This window comes from Rhynchophorus ferrugineus, unplaced genomic scaffold, assembly GCF_030347505.1.
Source record: "Rhynchophorus ferrugineus isolate W39M unplaced genomic scaffold, kcgeb_rfMv2 rfM2, whole genome shotgun sequence".
Taxonomy (NCBI): domain Eukaryota; kingdom Metazoa; phylum Arthropoda; class Insecta; order Coleoptera; family Curculionidae; genus Rhynchophorus; species Rhynchophorus ferrugineus.
In genome coordinates this window covers 64154115-64182071 of record NW_027472581.1, presented here as the reverse complement: position 1 = coordinate 64182071, position 27957 = coordinate 64154115, and the positions used below count along the sequence as shown (strand labels likewise).

General features: G+C 31.1%; 1 protein-coding gene across 2 annotated transcripts; it reads right to left on the bottom strand.

The window, feature by feature from the left end:
• Positions 1-441: 441 nt before the first annotated feature.
• Positions 442-27957, bottom strand: LOC143190188 (cytochrome P450 3A17). Of its 2 annotated transcripts, XM_076394337.1 has the most exons (11): positions 27779-27957; positions 26663-26872; positions 19616-19804; positions 11270-11336; positions 11091-11220; positions 10988-11033; positions 9002-9105; positions 8879-8947; positions 8597-8762; positions 7497-7676; positions 7237-7442 (listed from the first exon to the last, which is right to left on the bottom strand). In XM_076394337.1, exons 1-11 carry the CDS (start codon positions 27936-27938, stop codon positions 7270-7272), a joined length of 1494 nt encoding a protein of 497 aa, XP_076250452.1. In that variant the 5' UTR covers positions 27939-27957; the 3' UTR covers positions 7237-7269. The 2 variants fall into 2 exon arrangements, with proteins under 2 accessions (XP_076250453.1, XP_076250452.1); XM_076394338.1 differs by lacking the exons at positions 7237-7442; positions 7497-7676 and adding an exon at positions 442-779.

Genomic DNA, 27957 nt, shown 5'->3' with positions numbered 1-27957 from the left:
TGTGTAAGCGAAAAACAGTCTGAAAGACCAAAAATATTCGAAGACGCAATACTTATTACACCAAATACTCATTCAAAATTATGATTTCGGGGGAGACAACTTAGCAATTGATGATTCATTCAACTAGTTCTAGATGTTTAGCAGATTTAAAAGAGGGAAAATGGCTATCATATCAGTTGACAGAAAGTACCATTTCAAACTGTTTCAACAACGTAATTTTCTTGCTTTCTAGGTAAAAATGAAGAGTGGCTGTGGTTTATTTTACTTCGGTGTTGAAGTTGTGCGCTATACTATTGCAATTAGGAAGTTCAAGTTTTGTCGCACTTAGCGCATTTTATTGCACTCTATTGTTGGAATATCTTGTTTAATACCAAACGTGTTAAACAGCTTTTTATATAAACTTTAAACTTAACATTCTGATTCAATAACCATCTAACAAGATAGGGATTCAATTATTTTTTTTATTTTACATTCTATGGTGCTTCTACTATTCGTTTTATTCGATATATGATGGTCCTCCTACTGTAGCAATAGTCCCGGGTTCGTGCTGTGGCATGGTCGTAAATTTATGTTTGTGCTTATTTACAATTTTGGTTGTCCAAAAGCTAAGAGCATAAAATTTAACAAGAAAAATGATCCAAGTCACGCCAGGTACCAGGCTGGATATCTTCTGGGATGATATCTAAGTTGGTCACTTGCCAGTCGGTAGGCTTCATATCGAGGACCGTGGTTTGGAGAGCAGGTTAAGAAGTATATCCGTAAATGGTAAAAAGGAGACCCTAAAATATAACAAAAAAGTATCAACTCAAAACATGTTAAAATATAAAGTATAATAGGGTGAGAAATGGTTACAAGGTAAGTAGAAAATACCAAAGGATGTTATCTAAAACAAAATAAAATCAAGTTTCATTCAAAAATCAATTTGATTCATCGGAACAGAATGGTAGAATATTTCGACTACCAATTTAATCCACTATTACCTGTGTTGGTTAAGTATCGAAAAACTACTGCAAAACGAATAGAGAAATTGAAGAGAAACGGCAGTAAATGGTGGCAAAGAATTTATGATGTATCAGAGAAGAAAGTTTTTCGATTAGTTATAGAATAAAAAAAAATATATATAAAATAAATGTTCACATATAAATTAAAGGTACAGTACAATATTGAAATAAATGGGAATGACTAATTCTAAAAGTAGTGGTTCTGTCCAGATAATATTAGTGATCTCTAGATAATAAAAATTAATAAGCAATAGATATTCTATTGGGGCAACTATTGTTTGAGCATTCCCTCGTGGATACGATATTTCTGGCATTATGATTCATACATTTTTTTTATAATTTTTAGGTATGCACTGATGAAGATTTTGTTAACATAAATTCGTAAAAATAAACATATTTTCTGTACTTTTGAAAAGAGTTTACGTGAGAATTTATGTTACCATTATGTTGTTACTAAGTACCTGTCGAACTTGAATAATAAATTATTTAATCCCTTCTAACACTTTTTGGTGCCGTTTGAACTATTTTCCCACATTTTTATTATTTTATCCGCTGAAACCATAATATTTATATATCGATTCTATAGTAAATTATTCTTAAGCATGAGTTGCATTATCATCTTAATTGACGAATTACATTTTGTGATGTTCTAATTTACTTTAACTCCGCAATTTGTTTTGTTATATTAGGAGAAAATTAATTTAGTTAGTTTGGCCTATACACTTTTGGATTGACCAAATTGCTTTTATGAATATTCGGGAATATTCAAATACGGAAACAGACAGCTATTAAACCGAGAATGTTAGTAATGTACCAAAATTAACAGGATGGTTAGTGAGAAGGGTTGATATGAAATTTGTTATGATGGCGGGTTATTCAGGAAACATTCTGTAGGTTTTCTACCTGTTTTGGATATTAACATAGTCAAATGATATATTTTGAATAAAACAATTTTGTGTTATTTGTGCTTAAAATAGGAAAAGAACTTATTATGTATTTATTATGAACACAAATGTATGAGGGTAGTTTGTGAAGACAATGTCTTTTTGAATTAATATATTTTTTTCAACAAAAAGCATTTCATTTCTCAATATAATCTGCTTTTAAGTCAATACATGTACAATACCTTCGAAATAGTTGTTGTCAGTCACTGCTTTAGGTTTGGAAACAAAAATAGTCCAATATCATTCCATGGAATTGATTAATAATTTCTGGCGTGATAACTTTTTTTGGGTGACCAGAACGTTTGACGTCACTTGCTGATATGATAACAGAGTAACTCAGTAAACCAATTCGTGACCATAGAGATAGATGGTGAAGGGCCGTCATAATATTTATCAGTATTTTCCTTGTTCTCATTTATTTTGGTACAAAATTATTATTTGTAGGTTTATTGTTAAAATCTGACATCATACACATAATTATTATGGTCTTCTATAGAATTAAATATATTCTAAATGAATTGGTAAAACGTAAAACGAGGACTTGTTTGCGAAGGAGTAACACATTCGCCATATAGCTTTATTTGAACCTAATCTTCGTCAAAGTCAAACGTATACAACAGTTTGGGGAAAGATTGATTTCTGTTTTTTCTTATTTTTATGATATTTTTATAGTTATTATTGTACGTTTCTAACACCAATGAATTATATATGTGCCGTTTGGATCGATTACTTGCCACTACTTTGGTAAAACCATAATTCGCTCACTGTAAAGCCTTTAGAGATTTCTGGGTGAAAAACTTCACCAAGTGAATTTCACAGGCTTGTTTTGGGGCTTATCTCTCAGTTAGTAAAAACGATATCCTTTCAAGACAAGTCGTTTTGCAATTGCATTAGCTGTTGTCAGCAAGAAGTGGAATAAATGGTTTAGCTAGGTTCAAGCAACTCCTGATGGACAATTCTTTTCCAATATTACGTTATATCGAAGATTTAAGGCTTCGACTACGATCGATTTATCGATCGACCGATCTACCAAATATTTTGATAATTTCATTGACTTATTCAACTATAGGTGATCTAAGGCGAGGCATATCTTTCGCTAATTACTAGTTATCAACACGTGATCCATTTATAATTTCTACCTTTTTGCTGTTTATTTTGATATTAATTCAGTGTCAGGTCAGAAAAGCGATATGAATTTTGAAGAAATCTGATCAGATATTTAGTACTGATTGATAGAAATAGGTCATATTTGGAAGGATCATCATGTCTGGTGTATATTTTTATGACTAGTTATTTTTATTGTCGTTTCTTATTGTTGTTTTTTTTATGTTATATTCTGTTCAAGGTGTTTAAGAATCATATTCGTCAACTCATATTAACTTTCAGTCATAACTTTGAATTGTCAAAGACTAAACAAAAATATTGTCAGTATAAATTTTTACGTATGTACCTATTTGTAATGTAAACCTCATTTGCGGGAAGTTTTACTTTTGCCATACTTTATCGATTTCAACATGTGAATACTGGTTTCGACGTTTTAGTGGAGCTTTTGATACCGAAGATAAAGAGTGTTCTGGACATACAAAAAAATTGAAGACGAGAATTTGAAGCTATTACTCGATAAATCCATCAACAGGAAGTACTATTGACTACAAATTAACCAGAGTAAACATGCTTGGAAACACTAAATTGGAAAGAGTTACCACACCCGCCGTATTATCCAGATATTGCCCCTTTTGCCAGAGCTTTATTTCTTATGAAGATACCAAATACGAAAATAGCTGAAAAAAGATGGGATAAAATAGCGGCTAGTAAGAAATACCTTGAATAAAATACATTCTACAGATTTTTCATAATAAACATATTAAAAAATCTTTAAAACTAATTTATAGGCCCAATAAAATATATGTCTATATATATAATAACGTTTATTTAAATAAATATCTGTTCACAGTTGATATAAATTATTTTATTTACAGTAAAGTAAATCATAAGTAAAGTATAATTATTTGTTATGAATTTAATTCAGTGTTTTAGAAATATATCTCAAAATATCTCAAATTAATTTACTGTTATTGTTTCATACATCTCACACATTTTTTATTAACAATTAATGAGCTAATCCGTTGTTTTTGCCTTGTCTTGCTAGGACTAATTTAATAACGTAAAAAGTGTACTAAAATTCAAACAAATTGGTATAAAATTGACCTCCTCAAAATGAACCCTTACCATTACAAAATGCCGTTCGCCTATTGCGAGGGACATCGATCGGCGAATTCAACAGCGCCAACTGATTTTTCGCCCAAATTCCCATTTTCTGAATTACAAATTGATCTCGATAGGACCAAAAAGGATCGGCCCACTCGCGTCCATACATTTCTATCTTCAAGTGGCGAATTTCGTCGTGAAATTTATGCCGCAATATATTCTAGACGGTTTCTTTTTTTATGCCGTGTATAAAATATTAATTTTTATCCTTCAAAATGGTTCATCGGTCTGGTTGGGACATGAGAGTGAATTTGTAGACAAATGGGGTCGGTTAAAAGTTATCGATTTCGCAGTTTTTTATTTCTTTGTTTAAAAATCTGTTATATGTGTACCCTATATGTGTAATATTTAAATACATACTGTGTAATAAATAAATACAAAGTACTGTGCATTCTATATGATTTATTTCTCTATATGAAAAATTTTTCTGTTATGTTAAAGTCAGTATGTTAAAGTAATATTCAGTGTTTACCATTTACTATAGTAAAATGTCATCGTCTCAGAAACAGATAACTGATAAGAAACAGAGTTTTTTTCTAATTTTTCTAATTCTCAGATCAAAAATCCAACTAAAGTTTACAAAATACTGAACAGATGAATTTGTTACATCGATTTACATGATTATAGGAAAGAAATAACTTATGAATAATAAATAACTGTAATCTAAACGAAGAAACAATTGTGCTTTATTATACAACTTAACATATTATATAGCCAAACATTTTCTACGCTGGACCTACTCTTTAAGATGGAATTAACCATTAAGTCTACAGACTGACGAGAGAACTTAGACATCATCCCAGAGTCCATCCGATCTTTCCCAGCCTGCTACTGATACGACTGTGATGATTATTTTTTATTATATTTTACACATCTAACCTGCAATCGTTTTGTAGCAGTATCAGGATTATATATATATATATATATATATAGTATATATATAGTATATATATATATATAGTATATATATATATATATATATATATATATATATATATATATATATATATATATATATAGTATATATATAGTATATATATATATATAGTATATATATATATATATATATATATATATATATATATATATATATATATATATATATATATATATATATATATATATATATATATATATATATATATATATATATATATATATATATATATATATATATATATATAGAAGACATCCGGCTTACCCAGCCTGGTCACTAGCGTCAGTTTCCTTGTCGAATTTTGCACTCTTGCCACTGCGCCACCAAGCCGGCTCATTCACTTTTTATTGCTATTTTCGTTACTGTTGTAGTTAGTATACACTTAAGGTTTGATATTATCATTTTATGGCGACTGTAGATACGCTTTCATTAATTTAAAATGAGAGATAAATGTTTTCAATATATCATGCTGTTTATTGTCTAGCGTGATTGCTCTATTAGATTCGTACAGTATGTCTCAGAAGTTTCTCAATTTCGGAAATGAATTTTATATTTATAGAAACGGAAATGAAAACGGATTTAAATGGATTTATTGGTGTAAAACTAACAATATTTGTGATTACACTTTCTTTAACTAACTTCTCAACACTTATTTCATACATGTTCGAATTTTCTTATAATATAGAGATCTAATGGAATCTTTAAATTAGTAAAAAAAAATTGTTTTAAATCTCTTCTCAAGAAATTTTTTTTTTTAAGCAACGAGAATAGCCAGCAGTTGGGGCGAGCTAAATAAGGTGAAGAAGGTAGATGATTTTTTTTAATTGTGCAAATAAGAGCCTTATTTTCATGAATAATAATTTTTTATACACCATTCTTCTTTGATAGATTTCTACATCTGAATTAATTTTTTAACAACCGTTCGATTTACTTTTTGGATTAGAAATTCGAATTTTATTAGATACTTATAACATATTATTAAATATGATGGGTTTAAATAAGCTGAATAAATATTGGAAAGTAATTAGTATTGTAATTATAATAATAACTAACTGATACGGATACATTTATTTTTCTCATGTGTGTTCTGTTATATCAGCATTTGTAATTTTAAATGACAATAAGAAAATATTAGTGGAAAATTATTCAAAAAATATAAGCTAGAGCTGAAATTTTTAATAACATTGTTACGCTGATTTGTAATACTACTAGGTATTTAATGAACTTCGAACTAACTTTATATATTTTGCGATATTGCGTCCAGAATCTCTTCTTCGATATACTGTAACTATTATATATTCATACCAAAGCTCTCTTATAAAGCATATACTTATATTTTATTCCATTTATTGAAATGCAAACAACAATTTTTTAGTTTGAGACTTATGCGGTCGTTTATATCTGAACTATTGGTTTCTGAATTTAACTTTCGCATCTACCTGGATGGTTTGAAGATAATTTTGAATTCTTTAATACTTTACCAACCCGGTATATTGTTCACTGAGGATATTAGAGGACTGCTAGGAAAACCCTTTCCGTCATATCTTGTTCTGTTTCTCTTTTTATAGTAGGTGAGTAGTGGATTTTATTGCTCATTTTTTGTTTTTTATATTTTTATTCCTCTATTTTATGTGATTATCTATTTGACGTGATTAATTTAATATATAAGGAAACCTGTTCGGATATAATGTAGGTTGTATAAGTTAAGGAATTCAGGAAGGATCATTTTTGGGATAGGCGGAGCCTGAAGTTATCGGTCTATGCAATATGCTATTTTTACGAAGTCATATATTATTTTCCAGATTACTTTACGTCTTTATTTGATAGCAAAATGTTACAGAATGTCATTCAGTATAGTTGGAAATTTGGTAAATTTTCAAATTGATAAAAATAATTGTGAATTGGCACGACCTAGTAAATTTTAAAAGTCCAGAATCCAACTAGTCAGGACCAAACACCATCAAGTGGATGACAGAAAATAGGTCTAGCGCTGAACAAATAAACATTATAGTATTATGTACATAATAAAGTGTTGAAATGCATTCTTCAATAATGTTATACATGTTTCATTTTAGTAAAAATAGTCTCATATGTTTAATTTATTGATAGAAACAAAATATTAATGATTTGGAGCTCTTTGTATGAATTGTAAATCGACATTGCTGGTTGGTTTCATCGTAATGTAGTAACTCAGTTTCATATCATCGATGCTTTGTTTTCTCGCAACAATTCTAAATTCTCTTATTATGTTTGTTAAAAATACCTTCATCATCGTCATGCCATAGTGGCGACCTACAATAGTGGTATATACAATATGCAGTGCGCTATAATAAATTAATAAATTACCGACACAATCCCTAGGTCCCAAGAGAAATGGTACAAATGAGCCAGGTTCAATATTTTTTGATTCTTCTGTATTAAATCGTTCAGGATCAAATTTCTCACAATCAGGCCAATATTTTTCATTTCTATGGATCATATATGGTGAAACAATGATATTAGTACCTTTGGGAATAATCTTTCCATCTACAAATGTTTAACTAAATTTACATAAATATTTTCAACGTAATATATTTAGAACATATATCATTCAGTTTTCTATTCGTTATTAGCTGAATTATCAGAAATCTTTAATTATTGAATGCAAAAAGCCCGAGAAAGTTATGTTAGATGCTTCCATGTATCATAATTGTCATGTAGGAAGATGACTTTACGTCTGTTGCTCGCTATGGCTGGTCGTTTTTGCAATAATGCATTGTCCAATTTGATCAATTGATATAGGTTTTAGTAGTATATATTATACTACGCTTTGCTGGTCATTCGTGACTACACATGTTAGTGTGTAGTATGATAGTTTTCGCTTGAGATTGTCGAAATCGATCGGGTTTTCATCGCTAGTCAGAAACATAAATCATTTTGGCTATAATACATTGACTACGATATTGAAAGTGTTCGAAATCGTTCGAATGTTTTAATTCAAATTGAGCAGTAGCCATTTTCCTTCCTTTTTTTCCCTTTTTGGATTTTTTCATATCATGTTCTTCGTCATCGTTAAGCCAAAATCATTACTTTTAAACGACTGAATCCAAAACTGTTAATTGAAATATGATGGATCTATATCGCCATAAGCTTTTAGAAGTGGTAATGGTTATCAAAAATACAATGCAATTTCGATATTGATCAAACATCAAAATAATAAATGCCGGAAATGCAATTTTGAGCGTGTCATTAGCGTTTGTATTAACTGAATGATTTAATAGTATTTGATAATTGGTATTTTATGTCGAGAAATATCAAAATTACCGATTTTAACAGAAATGTCTCTTGATACTTTGCATTTTCACTAATAGATGTCAAATTTTACTAATCAAAATATACTACTAAATATACCTAATAAAATTGGTATATTGAACGTTATTTTTCAAAGGTCATCTTTAAAATTTTACCTAAACGTATATTTGATGTAGCTTGGCGTCCTAAGAAAGGCAATACTGGATAGATTCTTAGAGTTTCAAATATTACTTGTTCAGTATATTTAAGTTTGTTCAAGTCCTGAAGAGCAATTTCTTTATCCGTACCAAGTAAATCAATTATTTCTTGATGTACTTTCTCCTAAAACAAGATTATATTTAATTTTGTAATATTAGTTAAAATATTACGTTATTTGTATTTCAATTAAGAAATAATCAAAGATAACTGTCTTTTAGAAGTATTTATAAATTACTTACCTGTACGTCTTGATCCATACCAAGCTGCAACAAAATAAAACAGACGCTTAAAGCTGATGTTTCAGTACTCTAAAAATATAAAGGCATTTAGATTATTATATAAAATGATTAATACTTCCATACTGCTGCTGCCAGGAAATATACTTGGTGGAATATCTCTTCGTCTGTAAATACGGTACCTTCGTCTTGTAGATAGCTATTTAGAAATTTGGTACTATTCAAAGTATCTAAAATATTAGAATAAAATACTTCTGCTTTTTTAAAAGATTTGCTAAGGTATCTCATAAGGTCATAAGAAATATAAGCTTTCATTTGATTGAATTAGTTTACTGTCTGAACGCGACGAATACAAGAGGCCTGGATCGGTAATCTGATTTGTGGCAATTCACTAGTTATGGAGCGCTTCTTGAGAGCTAGAAAGAGTGGCGTATTGCACGTATGAACGTTTTGCAAAGAAAATAAAGTTTTTAATGATGCGCCAATCATTTTTAAAATTCGAAAATGGGTGCTTAATTAAGAGACCATTATATTGGGATAACAGAATGATCAAAGGGATTAAAATTAGTGGAAAATGAGGAAAGTGTTAAATAGTCAATTTGAAAGCGCGTGAAGATTATACCATATTTTACACCAATATATAATATTGTCCTTCATATTTTATTTGAGAAGAAGTTCTAGTGGAGTTTTTTTTTGAGAGATTTGACTTCACAATCTAAACAATAGATCTCTTTTAACGTTTACCATTATTTTTATTTTCACATCAAAAGGGATTTTGCATTTGAATGATATTATTTAAGAAAATGCATTCTAAAGTTGTATTGTATAATACATATGAGGCTTCAGAGAGTTCGAGAGTAGACAAGCCGAGAAGAGCAGGTGGGGCTCAGACCCAACCAAGTTTGCGTAGATAGATATCCGCGTTATGCCACATTGGCCGTTATTTTAGGATTTGAATTCTGAACATGCTCCCTTAAATTTCATTAAACTACTTCTTACGTCTTACGATGCGTTCATTAGTTGTGTATGAGTGTGAACTGACTCATGTTTATTTAAGGCCCGAGTTGGTGTTCGTTAATGAGATGTCGTTCTACTATTTTTCAACATAGTAGTGGTTGCAATAATGTAAAAAGTTTTTGTAAACTGATATGGCGTTCAATATGATACTACAATTGAGGCTCACAGCATTCTTCATGATATAATTCGTACACCATATGGCTTGAGAAGTAATGATGAAAAGACAAAAGTGTTAACAACTGACGGAATGTAAATCTCAAAGGCCAATTAGCGCATGTTCAGAAGTATGTAGGTATTTGAGATCAGTAATATAGAAGAAGAAAGTTACATCTACCGCCGAAGTAACAAGCTGAATCGATCAACCTAGAAGTATTTTTGCTTCTCTAAGGTAATGCGAGTGAAAAAGGGGGAATATTACAATCAAGTTTAAAAGCCTCTTTCTAAAACTTATCTTTCTAATCCTTCTGTATGATTCCGAGACTTAGACTCTGTACAGTCTAAGCCTGAGGTCTTTCAAGTGCGAAGCTTGAGGCAAATTTTACATGTTTCTCTTCCAGGTCGTGGTTTCCAGTCAGCAAAGTCACTCGTTTAAGATGTGACAATCAGCGTACGATTGAAGAACACATTCAGAGACGAGGTAGATTATATCGGTTCGGACATTGCAGGTGGAAACTTTTGCATCGCTCGTCTATCGAAAGAATGGTGAGTGAATTCCTCACAGACTTCTGTGGCTAAATCCACTTTTGGATGAAAGATACCTCTCTGAAAAAAACATGAACCAAAACCATAGAGAGTCATTTGGAAAATAGGAATCAAATATTGTCTATGGCCAGAAAAGCTGCGGCTGACCACTAACTGTGATGGGATTTAGTGAAGAATGCTCGAGAGCCTGAGGAACGAATAGCAGCGAGAAGGCTGAGAAGGAGACGCTTCGGCCAAAAAATTGGATTATATATCTATGTCAAATAATAATGTTGAACCATTTATGTTCTTAAAAATTACGGTGTAAAACAATTATATTCGTATTACGGGAAGTTTAAATTAATATTTAGGAGAAATATAAGATATTCTGTCCAAAAGTATATATTTGTTTACCATTGTTTGTTTCTTTTTGAAATGCTTGTCTTTTCATTTGAATTATCTGAAAATAAATATGCCTGATGTAATACCGAAAGAACAACTAAAAAAAATGTCTTACTTCGTAAACTTGTTTTCGAATGGTATTGATTATATTGCAGAAATCCTTGCCATTTTCTGTATGATATTTCCAGAAATAATCGGGAATAACACGTTGAAAAGTGGTTCTTCGTCCGAGAACTGCTAAAAGTCTTTAAAATATTTTAATATTAATTGAACTTCTTAATTTACTCTGCGTACTTTTGAATTCCTGTAGTGAAGTTATCGATGTCTCTCATATGGTAATTTTCCATTCCCAAAAAGTTTACTGAAATAATAAGAATAGTACTGTTTAGTGAAGTAATTAATTTTATAACTGAAATGTATTAATTATAAATATTTTCTATTTATAACTATTTGTTATTAATGAAATGTAATAATAGGTTATTCTATACATTTTGTGGTCAATAGGAAAGTCATATTTATTTTTCGATTAAGTCTGGGATCGTCGATTGATCGATCGAATAATTATTAAAAGTCTTAGACATCTTATTTTGTAGCGTGAGTAATATTTTGGTATATGTCGCTACCAATACACCATAACATATATTAAGACGGATTTACGTTACCATTACCTTATATCCAATAAGAAGTAGTAGTGGCATGAACTCCTAGAGTATATTCTGTAGATTTAGAGACGACCGTTTCGGTGAATAATCAACCCACACCTGTACGTTGAAGAGATACCAAATCGCTTGAGAACATCGCCACTGTTTTTAGTCTTGAAGGCCTACCGTAGTAAAACAAATCTTTTTGGCAAAATTAATTTTTTTTATTCAACATAATTCTTTTCAAGGATGATACACTGATTATAGCGACCCTCCAATTTTTCAATGCCATTTTTGTACTACGATTTTTCGGCGATAACCTCTTCATTCGACGAAAATTTCTTCCCAGCGGGTATTATTTTGAGATCTGAGAACAGAAAATAGTCGCTGAGGTCAGATTTGGAGAATACGGTGGATGAGGAAGCAATTCGAAGTCCAAATCATGGACTTTTGCTATCATTTTCACTGACTTCTGAGACGATGCATTGTCTTTTTCTTCATATGCGGCCGTTTTTTCGGTGATTTCGTCCTTCAAACGGTCCGATGACGCTATGTAATAGTCACTGTTGATGGTTCTTCCTATTTCAAGGTACCCAATGAAAATTATTCTATGCGCATCCCAAAATAAAGACGCCAGAATCTTGTCAGCCGACTCTTGCGTTTTACCACGCTTTGGAGCGGGTTCATCGTGTGCAGTCCACTCGGATGACTGTCGATTGGACATCGGAGTGAAATGATGGAGCCATGTTTCATCCGTTGTCAAATGTTGACCCAAAAACTCGGGTTTATTACGCTTGATCATCTTCAAACAATATTCCGAATCATCGACTCGTCACTGTTTTTGATTAAAAGGGAGCTCGCGCGGCACACACTTTATATAGAGCTTTCTCATACCCAAATATTCGTGAATGATATGATGTACACGTTCACTTGATTTCTTTGCAGTGTCTGCTATTTCACTCAATTTCAATTTGCGGTCATTCAAAAATATTTTGTTGATTTTTTTATGTTTTCGTCGGTAACAACCTCTTTTGGGCATCCACTGCGTTCACCGTCTTCGGTGCTCATTTCACCATGATTATACTTAGCATACCAATTCTTGATGGTTATTTTCCTGGGACAGTGTCCGGAAACTCGGCCTCAAGCCAAGTTTTTGCTTCAACTGTATTTTTTCCCTTCAAAAAGCAATATTTTATCAACACGCAAAATTCCTTTTTATCCATTATTTTCACAATAACGAAAGTTACTTCACTCAAAATGCTATAATTCACAAACTAATGACCCGACAGCTGTCAAATTTATACATGCATCTTTTGAGGGGTAGGGCTAACTAAAAAACATAATTATAGTAGCGCCATATATGTGTCAGGCAGGGGACTTTCCAATTGACCTGTTATTGAACCGCCATTTGGTTTCAAAACAGCAGCAATTCCTACCGGAATAGATTGGTAGAGTGCTAGAGTCGTTTCCAACGGATCCTTGTTTCATTCTTGTATCAAAACATCTATCAACTGCTTCATGTTCGTGATAGAAATCTACTCCTCATTTTCTGCTCTAAAATTCTGATTCACGATTAATTTTAACGCTCAATATATATGCAGAAGAGATGAATTTTAAAGCCCTTAACGAGAGAAAAAATATATGTGTGTTTTCGACAGAAATGTGTGTATTTCACATAAATATCGACACAAAATATACTTTTATTATCGCTAAAAATAATAGTCGTTACATTATTCATTTGTCATGTAATATTTGATACTGAGCTTTATCAGACCGTAAGAAATATTTTTTTGTTCAGTAATTCCTCTGAGATAGCATTGAAGGTACGTGAGACGACTAAATAAGAATATTTGGCGAGAGAATACTTGTCGCTGGTGATCTGTATGCCGGTGTCATAGCGCGGAATGTGTAAGGGCGAAATTCCTGCCAGCATACGAAGACCAATGTTTGCCGAATGGTTACAATAATCGTAATAACACATTGTGTGACAAGTATATCGCAGAAAAGAAGTACTCTTTAAAAATATTGTATGTTTATTCTACTGTTATCAGTACTTAATTGTAAATTGTTTAAAATATATATGTGACATATTAAATTATAAATACATTTTATTAAAAATAGCTGTTTTTTTTGCAATTTTTAAAAGTTTCCTTTTTACTAACAGGATTTCAGAATCAAAATCAGGAAATCAGAATTCTCATCATTAAGCCCATAGACTGGAGAGTGACCAATTTAAAAACCATCCCAGAAGACATTCGGTCTTACTCAGCTTGGTTGCTGGCGTAACTGACACCGTATTCCTTGACCAACTTAATACTCTTGTTTATGGATAATCCCAAACATATATTTACAATCATTCTCCGGCGGTGTTCGAAGTTGCGAATATCGCAGCATCAGGAAGACCGTTCTGTCGTCTCAATCACTGTCACCACCAGGTCGGCAACAATAAGTATTGTTGATTTTAACTTTCTATTATTCATTTTAAACAATTTATTAAGTTCTCAGCTCACAATAATATGCCATTTCGATACCTCCAAATTAATTCTGAGAAAATCCGTCTTGCAGTCAGTAATTTAAGGTAATTTAGGGATTATTTAATAAGAGTAAGCAAAACATTTTTGTTCATTCAGAATAATCGAAAAAGTTACTTTTGAGCGGCAACGCAAATATTAAATATTATAAATTTTTGAAATTATTAACCTCTACAGAAATCAAAGTTTATTTGAATGGATCTTATTACATCTATTCATGTGCAACATTACATAGACATAACCATATACAAAAGATTAACATCTTCGGTAAGTTCAGTGAATATGTTTGACGAAATTAAAGTTTTGAAACTAACTGAGGCTACCGAAATTCTAAAATCGTAATTTTTTATATAAAATGCATAACTTGCTTTGCCATAAATTAAAACAAAAAAACGGTCAAATCACCAGAAGGTGAAGACGCGGGTTCGAATTCTGCTGGAGCATATTCGTGAACTTATGTTTGTGATTGTTTAATATTTGTGATTGTCCTTTGTGATCTGGCAAGGAAAATTATTCCAGTCCCGCTAGTAACCAGGCTGACTAAGACCGGAACTCTTCTGGGATGATTTCAAAGTTGGGAAATCGGTAGGCGTAATGCCGAGGACCGTGGTTCGGAGCTCACGTTATATTGTAGCTCCTGTTCAGATAAACTCTCGTTGGTAAAAAGATAAATATAATAAATTAATAAAATAAAGTGTAAATGATTGGTAAATATTATATACTATTGACTTACATACTGAATTATTTGTTTTCGTTTCTGTTTTATTTTCAGTTTCTATTTAAATTTATAATATTATTTTAAAATATTTTAAATTAAAAAATTATGACTATGGAAATTACTATTACTAAGCTTGTAATTTCGATGACACCATGTACATAATTATTTTATGTATTATTTAACTTAAATGATCACAACTAAACATATAATTTTATATAATTACAAAATATAATAAACAATATAAAATATTTTTTTATATATATTTAAAAGTCTCCTTTTACCAACTATGGATTTATCTGGACTGGGCCTAAAGTTTAACGTAGGCTCCGATCCACGGTCCTCAGCATTAAGCCTACCGACTCGCGAGTGACCAACTTTAGAAATCATCCCAGAAGACATCCGGTCTTATCCAGCCTGGTTACTGGGGTGACTGGGATCATTTTCCTTGTCGAATTTTGCATTCTTGCCTAGATCATTCACACATTGTAAACAATCACAAACATAAATTTACGACGATGCCCCAGCAGGATTCGAACCCGCGGCTATCGCTACAGTAGGAGGACCGTCCCATCGCCTTTATCACTGCGCTACCAAGCCGGCTATAAAATAAAATTGAAGCTGAAAAAATTAAATTAATAGTCAAGTGTAAGCTATGAATAATAACCGAACCGAACTATTCTCGGCGATATTGCCGCATTTATCGGAGCTCACCTTGTATGGTGTCTATATATTGTTACATTATTTTTGTGAAAATTAATGCCAAAATCAATACCCAAGTATACAAATTACTGTACAATTACAACAGCCATACTCAAAACACGAGTTTATACTATATGAGTACGTCAGATATCAGATATGACCTTCATTGGGTCGTTTTTATTTCAGGATTTAAAAAGTGAATGACAAAATCATGGTACCGACCGAGAGCTCATCGCTCAAAAACTGTTTTGAGTTTTTTTTGGTATAATGCATAAGTGATTGGTAATATTGCACAATGGATATGGCCTTGGCTGTTTGAAAATGGCCTGTTAAGGTTACATTGTGATCAGATTGTGTCAGGTTGTAATGTTGCAATGTCTCTAGAAATAGAATAAATAGGATTAAACCGACACTGCCATTGTGTAGTCGTATTAATAAGTCGTCACTTCTCTTTGCTAAAAGATAGTTTGCCCTAGACATTTCATAACTAGCGTAGTTGAAGGGATCATGAGGCTGTTATTTTTTTTGCATTAATTAAATTAAACCGAATCAATTTAGTTATCAAGAAAAGAAAACAGGTTGGCGTTGGAGTAAATATCGTTCCGCAGTTACTTGAAGTATTCCTAATGCCACAAAAGGTGGATTTTTTCTCAAAGGCCCCTTTTTCTCAAGTCATAAACTATTAGAATTCAGAAACACCGAGGCGTTACAGTTCATGGTCTAAGGTCACCAAATATAGACTGAAATTGGTGTGAGGTAACAAGGTCTATTGGCATTAGGGCAGAAGCTTGCAGCTCAGGGTATACTGCCGCCAAAGGAAGATTGCAGTAGTTCAGTTACTCAGGCGTAGGCTATTGGAATTTGGTGTCATCAGAGTAAACCAGTCAATATATGCTATAATAATGAAATTTGTGTAAAAATTGCGGTATTGGGAATATCATCAGAAGCAAACTGATGATGATGTCCAAAGAGGACAACGGTCGCATACACTTCTTTGGTCACTTATTGAGAAATTAGTTGTTTAAAAACAAGGTGATGTGTTTATATTAGACAGGAAGATGATTGGTGATGATTAAGGTGTCTAGACCTAGGTGTTCTTTTATATTAGAATATAATTGAAACGGCAGTATCGCTTGTTCTCGCGGTCCAATAAGTCGCCACTTAAATTAAAAATGTTTGTTCTTAATTCTTACACATTTCATCACTTGTATATATTGATTTACTATTTTATTTCTCTTATCTATTTGGTATATATGTTATAATGTTATGTTATAAGATATAGTGACCATTCGTTTTTTGTGTTATATTAAAAAAACATAAATAAGAGATTTATTTTTTATTATAAGAGTCTAATTAAATAAAATAAATTGTAACTATAGTGCATTTTGTTTTTCTTTTCAAGTATTTTAACAATAGAAGTATTGTTTAATCTATTGTAATATTGGTTTCATTTTTATGAAATGTTTTCAGTCATTTAAAACGAAAACATAGCTGTTACGGTTGGTTGATATTTTATTTAATGATTTTCCACTATAACAAATTGAATTTTTCATTTTTTTGGTACTCCAGCGAAATTGAATTGATAACGAAAATAATTTTTAAAATATTTGCTTCTATGTAGTTTGGCTCTGAAAATAAATTATAAATATAGCGCTTTTCAATTCGGATTCATTAACATTATTATATTCAAATAAAATAATCAGTACGTTGTTGCAAATACATCAAAACCCTTCAAACAGTGTTGAATTAATTAAATTTCGGAAATGTCAGGTTCGAGCAAAAATAATTTTGGATTTACCTAATAGTTGGCGTCAAAGCCGCATATTTCTAGGAATAGATAAACAATTAGCTATACTATAGTTAATTTCAAATTTTTTATGAAACATTCTAGATATGGTAAGGTCATTCATTTTTTGATTAGGAGTATGGGACGATGATCGATATAATATATCGATGTTGTTTGTGGAAAAATTGGCTACCACATAAGCCATATCTTCACCGCTCAGGTTTGTTTTTTTATAAATATTAGCTGAACATTCAAAGTTGATCATAGATAATTCAGTAGATTCAGTAGTCAGATAGTTCGCTGACTGCATCTTCGTGAGATGCTGAGACTGCCATATTATCTCAGTAGTGCATTGTAGTGTCTAATCACATCTTATATGAAGCCTGATATATCTGTGATCATCCATCTCGTATCAGAGCAATTAGCGATAACAAAAATCTGAATTGGTCTTTGTAAATAGTATGGAGTTCCCCGAGACAAAAGGACTTTACAGATTTACGAAATTCCCAACACTGAAAGAGAAAACACGCAGGTCCCGCCCTTAATCAAGGACCCAATAATGGCGCTGGACCTATAATAACCCGACACAGATATTCGACGGTCTTTTCTTTATATAAATAAAGTAATAAAAAAAATTATAAATGAAAATTAATCTCGATTTCCCTTGATCGCGCCCTAATGTTAAACGGTTATATGTCAATTTTCGGAGTTTGTTGACTGATGAAATCGAAATGAGTAAAAATGTAACCTAAAAATATTGCGCTAAATCTCCATAGAGCTGAATTAAACTATAACGCGCCTATCGATTACTTATAAAAAATCTTGCTATTGGACATTTAACATTGAACATTTAAATTTAAAAATGAAGTCCTTGGATTATGCTGCGCAAGTGGCCAAGTGAGATTGGAGGTATTTAATTTATTCTATAGCCGGCTTGATGGCGCAATGGAAAAGGCGATTGGACGTTCCTCCTACTGTTGCGATAGCCGCGCGTTCGAATCCTGCTAGGGCATGGTCGTTAATTTATGTTTGTGATTGTTTAAAATTTGTGAATGTTCTAGGCAAAAGTGTAAAATCCGACAAGGAAAAAAGCCTAGTCGCGCAAGTAACCAGGCTGGGTAAGACCGGATGTCTTCTGGGATTATTTCTAAAGTTGGTCACTCGCCAGTCGGTAGGCTTAATGCCGAGGACCGTGGTTATTCTATATAAATATTTTAAAAAAATATTATTATTATTATTATTATTGCATTATTAAAAGTCGACGTCTACATTTGTCTATGCCGTCAAATACTTTTTGGGTGCCATCGTGTATCCATTAATTTGGCAACAATTTCCTTTGCAACACTTTGGGTATCGTAAAATTCTTCGAAAAACTGCTGTTGGAGTTTTCTTAGTTTGCATGTTCAACGGCAACTTGAGTTCTGAATTAGCTGTTCGATCGCCACCCTACTAGGTAGCTGCAATATCTGATGAAACAAGTTGCTATCGAATCCTGGCCAATATTACTGATATTTAATAAACTGAAAAACTTTTTTCCAGTTCCACCAGGAGCATCTAAGAAAAAAAACGCCAATTTCATCGTCCATTACCGGCATGAGCGTATCGTATAAATTTTTTTGTTGCTGATTTAAAAGGGGACGCTTCTTTGAACGGTTTCTGCAAAATGCCTCATATTGGGTTTTGCCTCTCAACTTTTACATAAATGGGTTATTCGTTGGGCGTTGTCATTCCCAATTCCATTAATTATCTGTCCGTAAGCATCCAGTGTAAGTTCTCAATTAAAATTCGTGCTTCATTGTGAATTTATTCGTTAAAAAAATAACACACCTCTGGCAATATTATGTATCAAAAAGCATTACATTAAATAGTACGTTCTTGAAATAAGTCAGTCAGGTCAATTAGTTTTCTTTCAAAATTAAAAGAGAAAAGAGAAAAAAAGTTAAAAATCTTTTGATCTTGTGTGGCATAGTGAAGCATATATAATAGAAAATCTCATATAATAGAGTAATTCATTCATGATTTTAATATACTAATTTTATATACTAAGAAAAGACCAAAGAATTTCCCTGGATAAATACCTAGTTGTTAATAACTAAATACCAATTTTTAATATGATCGAAAATTGATCAAATTATAAAACATAAATAAAACCAAATAATATTGTTAATTAAAATCATAAATCAAAAATCTCTATATAAAATCACTTCTTTTGAAATATATCTCGTATTATTCTATATACAAAGATCAGACAGTTAGTCGACTTACCCATAAAGGTTTGGAAAACGATGTTGTTTAAGCTAGCGAAAAAATCGTCGAAATTGGTAAATTGCTTGGATTTTTTGAAGGACCGGTTTAGACGCTGACTGTATTCATGGAAAACTGGCAAAAAGTCTTTCCACATTGCCGGTCGCATGCTTTTCGCCGCAAATCTTCTGTATAACTTCCATTTATCAACTGAAACAGCGATAAAAAATCTTGGGGTTAGTTAGCAAACAGTTTTAGGGGAAATATTCAGGGGCTCTTGATTTTTTTATCTACGGTTGTCATGATAATTATTCTAATGATCAAGACTTTAAGTGCTTTCGACTAGAAACAAAAATGTTTGTTTACAAAAATGTCGCTAATTATTTTTAGTTCTATTTAAACTAACTTATTCTAGTAACGGCTTAAAAACTTGTGTTTTAACTTTTAACTGCTAAATGTTTTAACATAAAGAGTAATGTTTTTGTTCTTTAATATAAAGGAATGTGTACTATATGACCCGGTAAATTCCGTGTCGCCTACATCTATCTTGCAAATTTTCTACGGAAGTAACTAGACACTTCGTCGATTGTAGGTGAATTAATTGTTTTGTACGGTCTAATGAAGATATTGCGGCATCGCATTTGCATAATCAGATGGCATCGGATCCATTGTAAACCGAACATTTTAACTAAATCGTTGTTCTGATAGTTTGTAGTTCTTGGGTAATAGTTCGTTTCACTGTTGGATTGTCAGTACGACGCCCTTCAATGTCCGCAGACCTTCGCCCATAAAATAAATTTGTAAGAATTGATTATCTCTATCTAGTGGTGGTAACATCCTTAGTAAGTAATACTTTTGTTATTGTATTTGCATATGAATTGAATTTTTCTGATGCGAAATTTTAATGTCTTATAGTATTCCTTGAAGGTGAGTATGAAATTGTCCTGTACATGATTTGCGTCAAACGTTTTTTAATTTTGGTTAGGAACAGGTAAGAATCATTTCCCATTCCAGATACCAATGGGTGTAATAGATCTGGCGGTCGGGCCAGGTGTCAATTTTACGGAATTTGTTCCATCATAACACATTAGGCTTATAATATTGACAAACGATTGTCATTTCCACAATTATAACTGATTTGTTGGCACTATAATCTATTTTCGGATCGTAATAGAATACTACTTGTGCATGGATCAAAAAAGCACTATGTCTGCCGAATAGTTCAAATGAAATTGAACAATTCGGCAGTGAATGTGCAGGGCAATTGCATTGTGTCGTGCCAGCTGTTGTTTTGTTTGATGTGCACGAAATCATTGCCTTCTAATCCTATCTACTTCAACTTCAATCACTCTCGAACGCAATTGCGGAATATCTACATATTTATTATCATTTTCTGTCTTTCACAGTCAGTGTAGTACGCGATGTAACTTGTCGCCCATTTGATTGGTATCGACGGCCTAAGTTATAACGTCTTCTTGGTATTATTAATAACAAAAGTAAGGAAAGTTCTTCCGCACTAAATTTATGACTGAATAATGGCGAATATGAAATACATTTATCTAAACTATCACTACATATTTCCACTCAATTCTTGGTATATGTTTACTACACCGCAATTAAAATACGGTTGTCCGAAATTACCGTTAACACATTTTTATACATATTGTTTATGTTAGAATTGTATGAATTATCAAACGTGGCAAAGTATTAAACGTTCTGTAATATATTAGAATCGCGGTTAGATAATAGTGGCCGGTAGTTTTATTCAGTATTCAACAGTTTTAGTTGTAAAATAAATTTCCAATCGCATCCATAAATATTTGACATCCTACAAAAATGACCATAAAGACTTTCCCTGGACTTCCACATATGTTTCAAAATCAAAATTAGCCAAATCGTTTCAAAGGTTCTCGAGTCTTAGTGAGACTAATGAATAGCAATTCATTTTAATATATACATTTTAAATTATACAGATTAAAACATGTTTAGATTTATATCTAGAAACCATTTTACTATTTATTTACCCCTATGACCTAAAGAAAAAACACCAACAACAAATTTATAGGAATAAATGATAATACACTAATAACAATATACAAAGTCATCATATGTGCACAAAGACATGTCTAAATTATTAATCCTTGGTATGATTGCTTAAATTTTTTGGAATCAAGCACAAAACTTTGCTAAAAATCTGATAATACTTGGAAGCAACTGCAATGGTGCATATTTTACCTTGCTACTTATTAACGTCATTACAATGTGTGTTTCGTTTTTCCTTGAATGAGCACTGTTATACTATTACGCATATTTAGGTATCATAGTTTCAGTTGTGCTATATCTCAACGCTAGAGTAACAGTTTGTAATATTTATCTGCCCTTCAGGCTGTTCCAGTACGTTTATGAATTAAGTTACCTCATAAGCTTTTCCCAGGTTTACTTAGATGTTCTTTGAATACAAGTGCATGACCTAGCATTATTCCTAAATACTGTAGCATAAAGTTGTGTTTTATATTTATTGTTTTGAATATCATTTTCAATTCTTTACTTGTCTTCTTATGATTTAAGTGGAAGCACGTACTTAGTCGGATTTGATTTTAACAGCCATTTATAGAAATATTGATTCATTATATTTGAATCCTATAAACTGTCGGAGTGTGAAAAGCTCATCTATACTACTGAGATTAGGTCTAATTCATCGTGCTCTTCTAGGAATATCTCTTTTTTGAAGAACCATTCTGACAGTTGATGAGAGATACCTGGATATTATTTACAATAGTTACATTTCTTTTTTCTTTACTATAGAAACAATTATTACTTTCTTCCAAATCTTCTTCCTGTCATCTTTTCTCATTTGTCATTAATCACAATGGAGATCATGATGAAGATACCGGTATTATCCAATTCTTATGGCTTAAGTGAAAACACTTAATTTCTTAGGGGCTTTTTATTTTAATAGTCGTTTAGAGAAATATTGACTAATTTTATTTGAATCCTTGTAGTGCTTTTCCTTTCTTTCTACTGTCTTTTAAGGTGCTGGAATATAAAACTGCTTTATGGTTTACATGCTGAATCTTTGGCCCATTTTTTTTTCGACATATCATGCGCATATAAGTTAGTTAGTGAGAATCCTACATAGAAGAGCCAAGGATTTATTATATGGCCGCCGACCAAACTTGTCAGCGCTAAATGACTCCTAAACTAGCCTGCTCTTTTTGAACAACCTGATGAAACAGTAGTATGGGCATCATTTGACAGTGTTGTTCACAATTTTCTCGTTAACCACATATTACTGGATTACAACTACGTAATCGAACATTTGTTGTAAAAGTAGTACAAGATTGGAGCTCGAAGCTGCCACAAAATATATTTTCTGCATGCTACGTGCGAGGATGGAGGCTTAACCAATATATAACGAAAATGGAAAGGTGACCAAGCATTTTATGATAAAAATATGATGAGCGATTACTGTTGGATCTTAACGAGATAAACACATCCGAAGAAATGTTAAATATTTAGCGTAGCCTCTGATAATTTCTCTTATATATATACTTTTTGTCCGTTAATGGTCAAAAATAGTAAAATAATGAATTTATTGAATATTTCGAATATTGTTATCAGACTTCATAATCTGGTCTATAATAATCACAACAGTCAATTACTAAATTAGGATTCGATATCCCCACGATATTAGGTACAAATTTTACATTCTTAATATGACTAATGTATGACACATTCCAATTTTATATTACTTATCCATTCTTAAGGTAGAAAAACATTAATTAGTAGTAATGTTTTTCTTATCATCAGGCCAAACGTAATAATAATTATACCTGTTTTAATAAAGGACGTTTGAACAAATACCGCACAATTATGAAAGGTAACTTTATCTTTATGCTATATTATTTTAAATTATAAATTAAATAACTGTATATTTTTGCAGGCAGTATTTAATTTGTGATATCAAATTGCTACTAATTTAGAAAAATATATGCACACCTAAAATATTTCAGTTACTCTAGCATTTCATAAATTAAAATTTTAGGCGAAAATAGAGATTGGAAAAAGAGAATATAGAAAATATAGCAGAAATTTATTTTCATATGGTTATTAAATTTATTATATTTTGGTATACCATAACAAACAATTCCATAATATTTGAATCAGTTTATTTTATTCAACATATTAATGAAAATTCTTTCATTTATTATTAATGGAAAGGTATAACATCATTTTGTAATTCATTTTTTTTTATATTCCCATGAGAATAAATATATTTAAAACAAGTTTAATAAGGGAGCAGGAGCCTATAGTGAAGCTTCTGGGATTTTAATTTCTATTTTAAGAGTTTCACATAAAATGTTAAAAATTCTTTCCATAACTTTTTTACCTAGATTTCCATTATTCAGCTAAACTAATCTAAACTTCGTTTTTCCCAAGGAAAGAAGTTGACAGAGTTTATGCAAAATAAATTTCGAAAACTTCCGAATGAAACGGAATTTTCAAAAAGTCGGGTAAAATATGTAAAGTTTTTAAGACTGTTTATATATATATATATATATATATATATATATATATATATATAAATTTTGTATAGTACATCTTTATTTACACGCTCCAAATTAGGCAGCAAATAATACACCTTTCAAAGTATTTATATATTAATTATTTAAACTATTTCAACAATATTAGCAATTCGATGTACTCTATGAATCTTTCAGTAAGCACTCTGGACTTCTCGAATAATTGGGAGGGACATTATTGGTTTTCATTGAAATTATTTTATAATTCAACTCCTTAAGTCGAAGGGCTTTAAATAAATAAATAATGATAAAATACTCTCTCTCGCAGTAAAATGCAGCTTACGTATTTACCATACGTTCATTAAGATGGTTTATTAATTAAACAATAAATATTATACAATTTAACAAAACAAACAATTTAATATTAACTAAAAGCTTTTAAAATATATTCAAAACCCGTGAAATATATTTGCATACATAGAAAATAAAAATATTAAAATCACACTCAAATTCAGTTTTTAAGAGTATCTTGAAAAAAATTGTTTGACTTCCCCAAATCAGTAGATTAAAATTAATATTAGCATACAAATATATTACAAGTTTTGGAATAATCATAACTACAGCTGTATTCCATACTCTAATTAATTGATATATTTAATTTAATTAGGGATTTGCATTGAAATAATTTTAGAATGCGAACAACTCTCGATGATGCTTTGATATAAGTAAGAAGAATCAACAATAGGTTTTACTCTGAAGTGACTTTTAATTAAAAAAAAAATGATAAAACTATTTACATCGTAGCATTGTAGTTATCTGATCGATACAGTGACTAGGCAACCGACTGTTAAATAAATTAGTGAGTATAAATATATTTCAAACTTAATTAAATTTTATTATTTTAATCAGCATTGCTCATAAAAAATTTTGCTTTCTAGTTATACCTTCTAATTTTGGTAACAAGGGTGATGTGGTGCACAATATAGTGATGTTAGCTTGGCGATTGATTGATTTAATGTTTGCAATGGAGACGTTAGATTATTTAATATAGGTATCAAACTAGTAGTATGGTTCACGATATCGTATTCATTACATAACCTTATTTTTCTGAGTTTGAGTTGCTGAGTATATGTAGAAATCATCACATTATTAATAATTTTAGTAATTTTAAATTTGAAATGTAATGAAACAGGATACAGGAGAAAGAGTCGGTCGACAGTTGAATATTTATAATGATGAGTTCCAGATATTTATATTAGGATGTTATATTACAGACTTTATATTAGGATGTTAAATATATTGCTAAACTTCTAAATATTTTTTAGTTTTTAGATTCTTTCAAATAGTTAATGTATAAAAATTCTCTGTCTTAAATAGTTAATGCATAAAAATCTTAAAGTCTAACATTTATCTATTAAAATATTGTAGACATATTTATCTATCGATAATTTTACAAGTTTTTTATATATATCCTTAGTGAAACTGACCTCTTGGATACAAAATAGAATGTGCGGGTAAAAAATATTTGATATTGGGACATAATTGTATTTAATAACATTGAAATATTGATAATGTTATTTAAGATAATATATTTCTAAAAATTCTGAAACATAACGTTTCGCAAGCTAAAATATTCATACATTCATGTATTCGTTCATGAGATAAAACTTACATAAAACATACATAAGTATGATTTTGATAGATATAGATAGAGAGAGATAAGATAGGTTGTTTTGCTAAAACACGAGAACGGCTGGACCTATTGGTTTAGGGATGGCTTATACATCAAGAAAATAAGAAATATTTGCCAAAAAAATAGTAAAAGCAACACCTTTTGATCATCATTTGATCTGCATTTTTGTTGATCATAATATAATGTATTAAACATTGATGATAATTTTTCGACATTGACCGTTTAATGCTTTACCATGTATTTATAATTATTTTATACAAACATAGGTTTTTGGTTTGTATCTTCTTTCTTTAAAAAATTCATATTCAAGGACAAATTTATTATTTACTAGGAGCGCTGTTTAGCTGTAGACCATCAATTGTTGGAAATATAATTTATGGACAATTCGTATTGAATCCAGAAATTAATAGGTATTTTGCTCACAATCCAACAGTGAAGCGAACTATTGTCCAAGAACTACAAACGTTTCTTAATCAGAATAGCGATTTCGTCAAACTGACAGCCATAATATCGTCATTAGATCTCACAAAGCACCTGTAGGTGAGCACACGAGGAGGTTTAATTTATCGACAATCGACGAAATACTTATTGTCATTGTCAAAGACAATTTACAAAATAGTTGAAGGTGATACAAAATTCACCTCAGTCATCTAGTATATTATAATATTCTATGCAACATTTTTGTAATTGATATTTCAATGTAATTCTATACATCCCTAATTTATTTTTCATTTTTAGGGAACATTTATAATATTTCTTACAAACAACATTTTAACAAACGGAACCCCACACCTGGCAATAGTTCAACTATGAGTGAAAGAGTCTCAAGTTTTATGTCTAAAATATACTTACTTTCTGATATAGGTATTAAAGCAAACCCATCGAAAAGACATGATTCAACTACTTTACTGTAAAAAGTCGCTTTGTTAAAACAATCTGGATGGTTTAAAATCACTTTAATTTCTTTAGGATCATCTGTAGCATAACAAAGATCATCATGAATCCAGATAGCGTAAGGCATTCCATAATCACGTCTGACTTTCAAATATGTTGCCAGTACATCTGAAATATATATTATATCATATTAGTCATTATATTCAGTCCATTAGTTGTTCAGAAAATTTTGGTTAATCGGTATTAAAAACTGAAATAAAATTAATTTTATGTTTTGCATTTTCTTGTGCAATTTATTATTTAATGTAACCTCAGTAAGGCTGTGGCAGTAATTCCTGGATCATATAATCATTCAATGGAAGTCATATATTGGATGAGTTTCTGAAATGTGAAAATGGTCAAAATTGTAAAAATTTTGAAAAAGTCTGGCCAAAATTTGATCCTTTTCGATTAACGTTACAGCTCTAATTGGCTTCAAAGTGAAAGTACTTGGTTCTGAAGATGTTATTTTGATATTCGCATTCAAATCTCTTTTTGTTCTAATGTTAGAAGGCGAGGATATTTAGTGTGCACGTAACTTTCTATAATTTAAGATATCTGCTAAAATTTTGCTGCCATTGCCTAATCTCTTAATGAACACTGAATAATGTATTAAATATTATATATAAACATATATTTGCCAGCTTGGTTGGCGCAGTGGAAAAGGCGACAGGACGCTCCACCTACTGTTGCGATAGTCGCGGGTTCGAATCCTGCTGTATTTAAATGGTCGTAAATTTATGTTTTTTATTATTTAATATTTGTGATTGTCCTAGACAAGAATGTGAAATTCGACAAAGAAAATGATCACCAGTACCAGTCAGCATTTACCCAGTCACGCCAGTAACCAGGCTGATTAAAACCGCATGTCTTCTGGAATGATCTATACGGTTGGTTACTCGCCAGTCGGTAGACTTAATGCCGAGGACCGTGGTTCGGAGCCCACGTTAAACAGTAGGTCCAGTCTAGATAAACGTTCGTCGGTAAAGACGAGACTTTAAAGTATCAAAAATAAAAAAATATATATTTACTTACTATTTCCAGAAAAAACGATATTTCCGAAATATGGAAAATATCTGGGACCATTATGTTTCATATAGAATTTGATAATATCCCATTTGGCATATAATTTTAATAAAATATAAATTAAACAATATAACACGGCACAGAGTAAAATGGTCAGGACGGTATACATTTTAGATAATGTATATGCT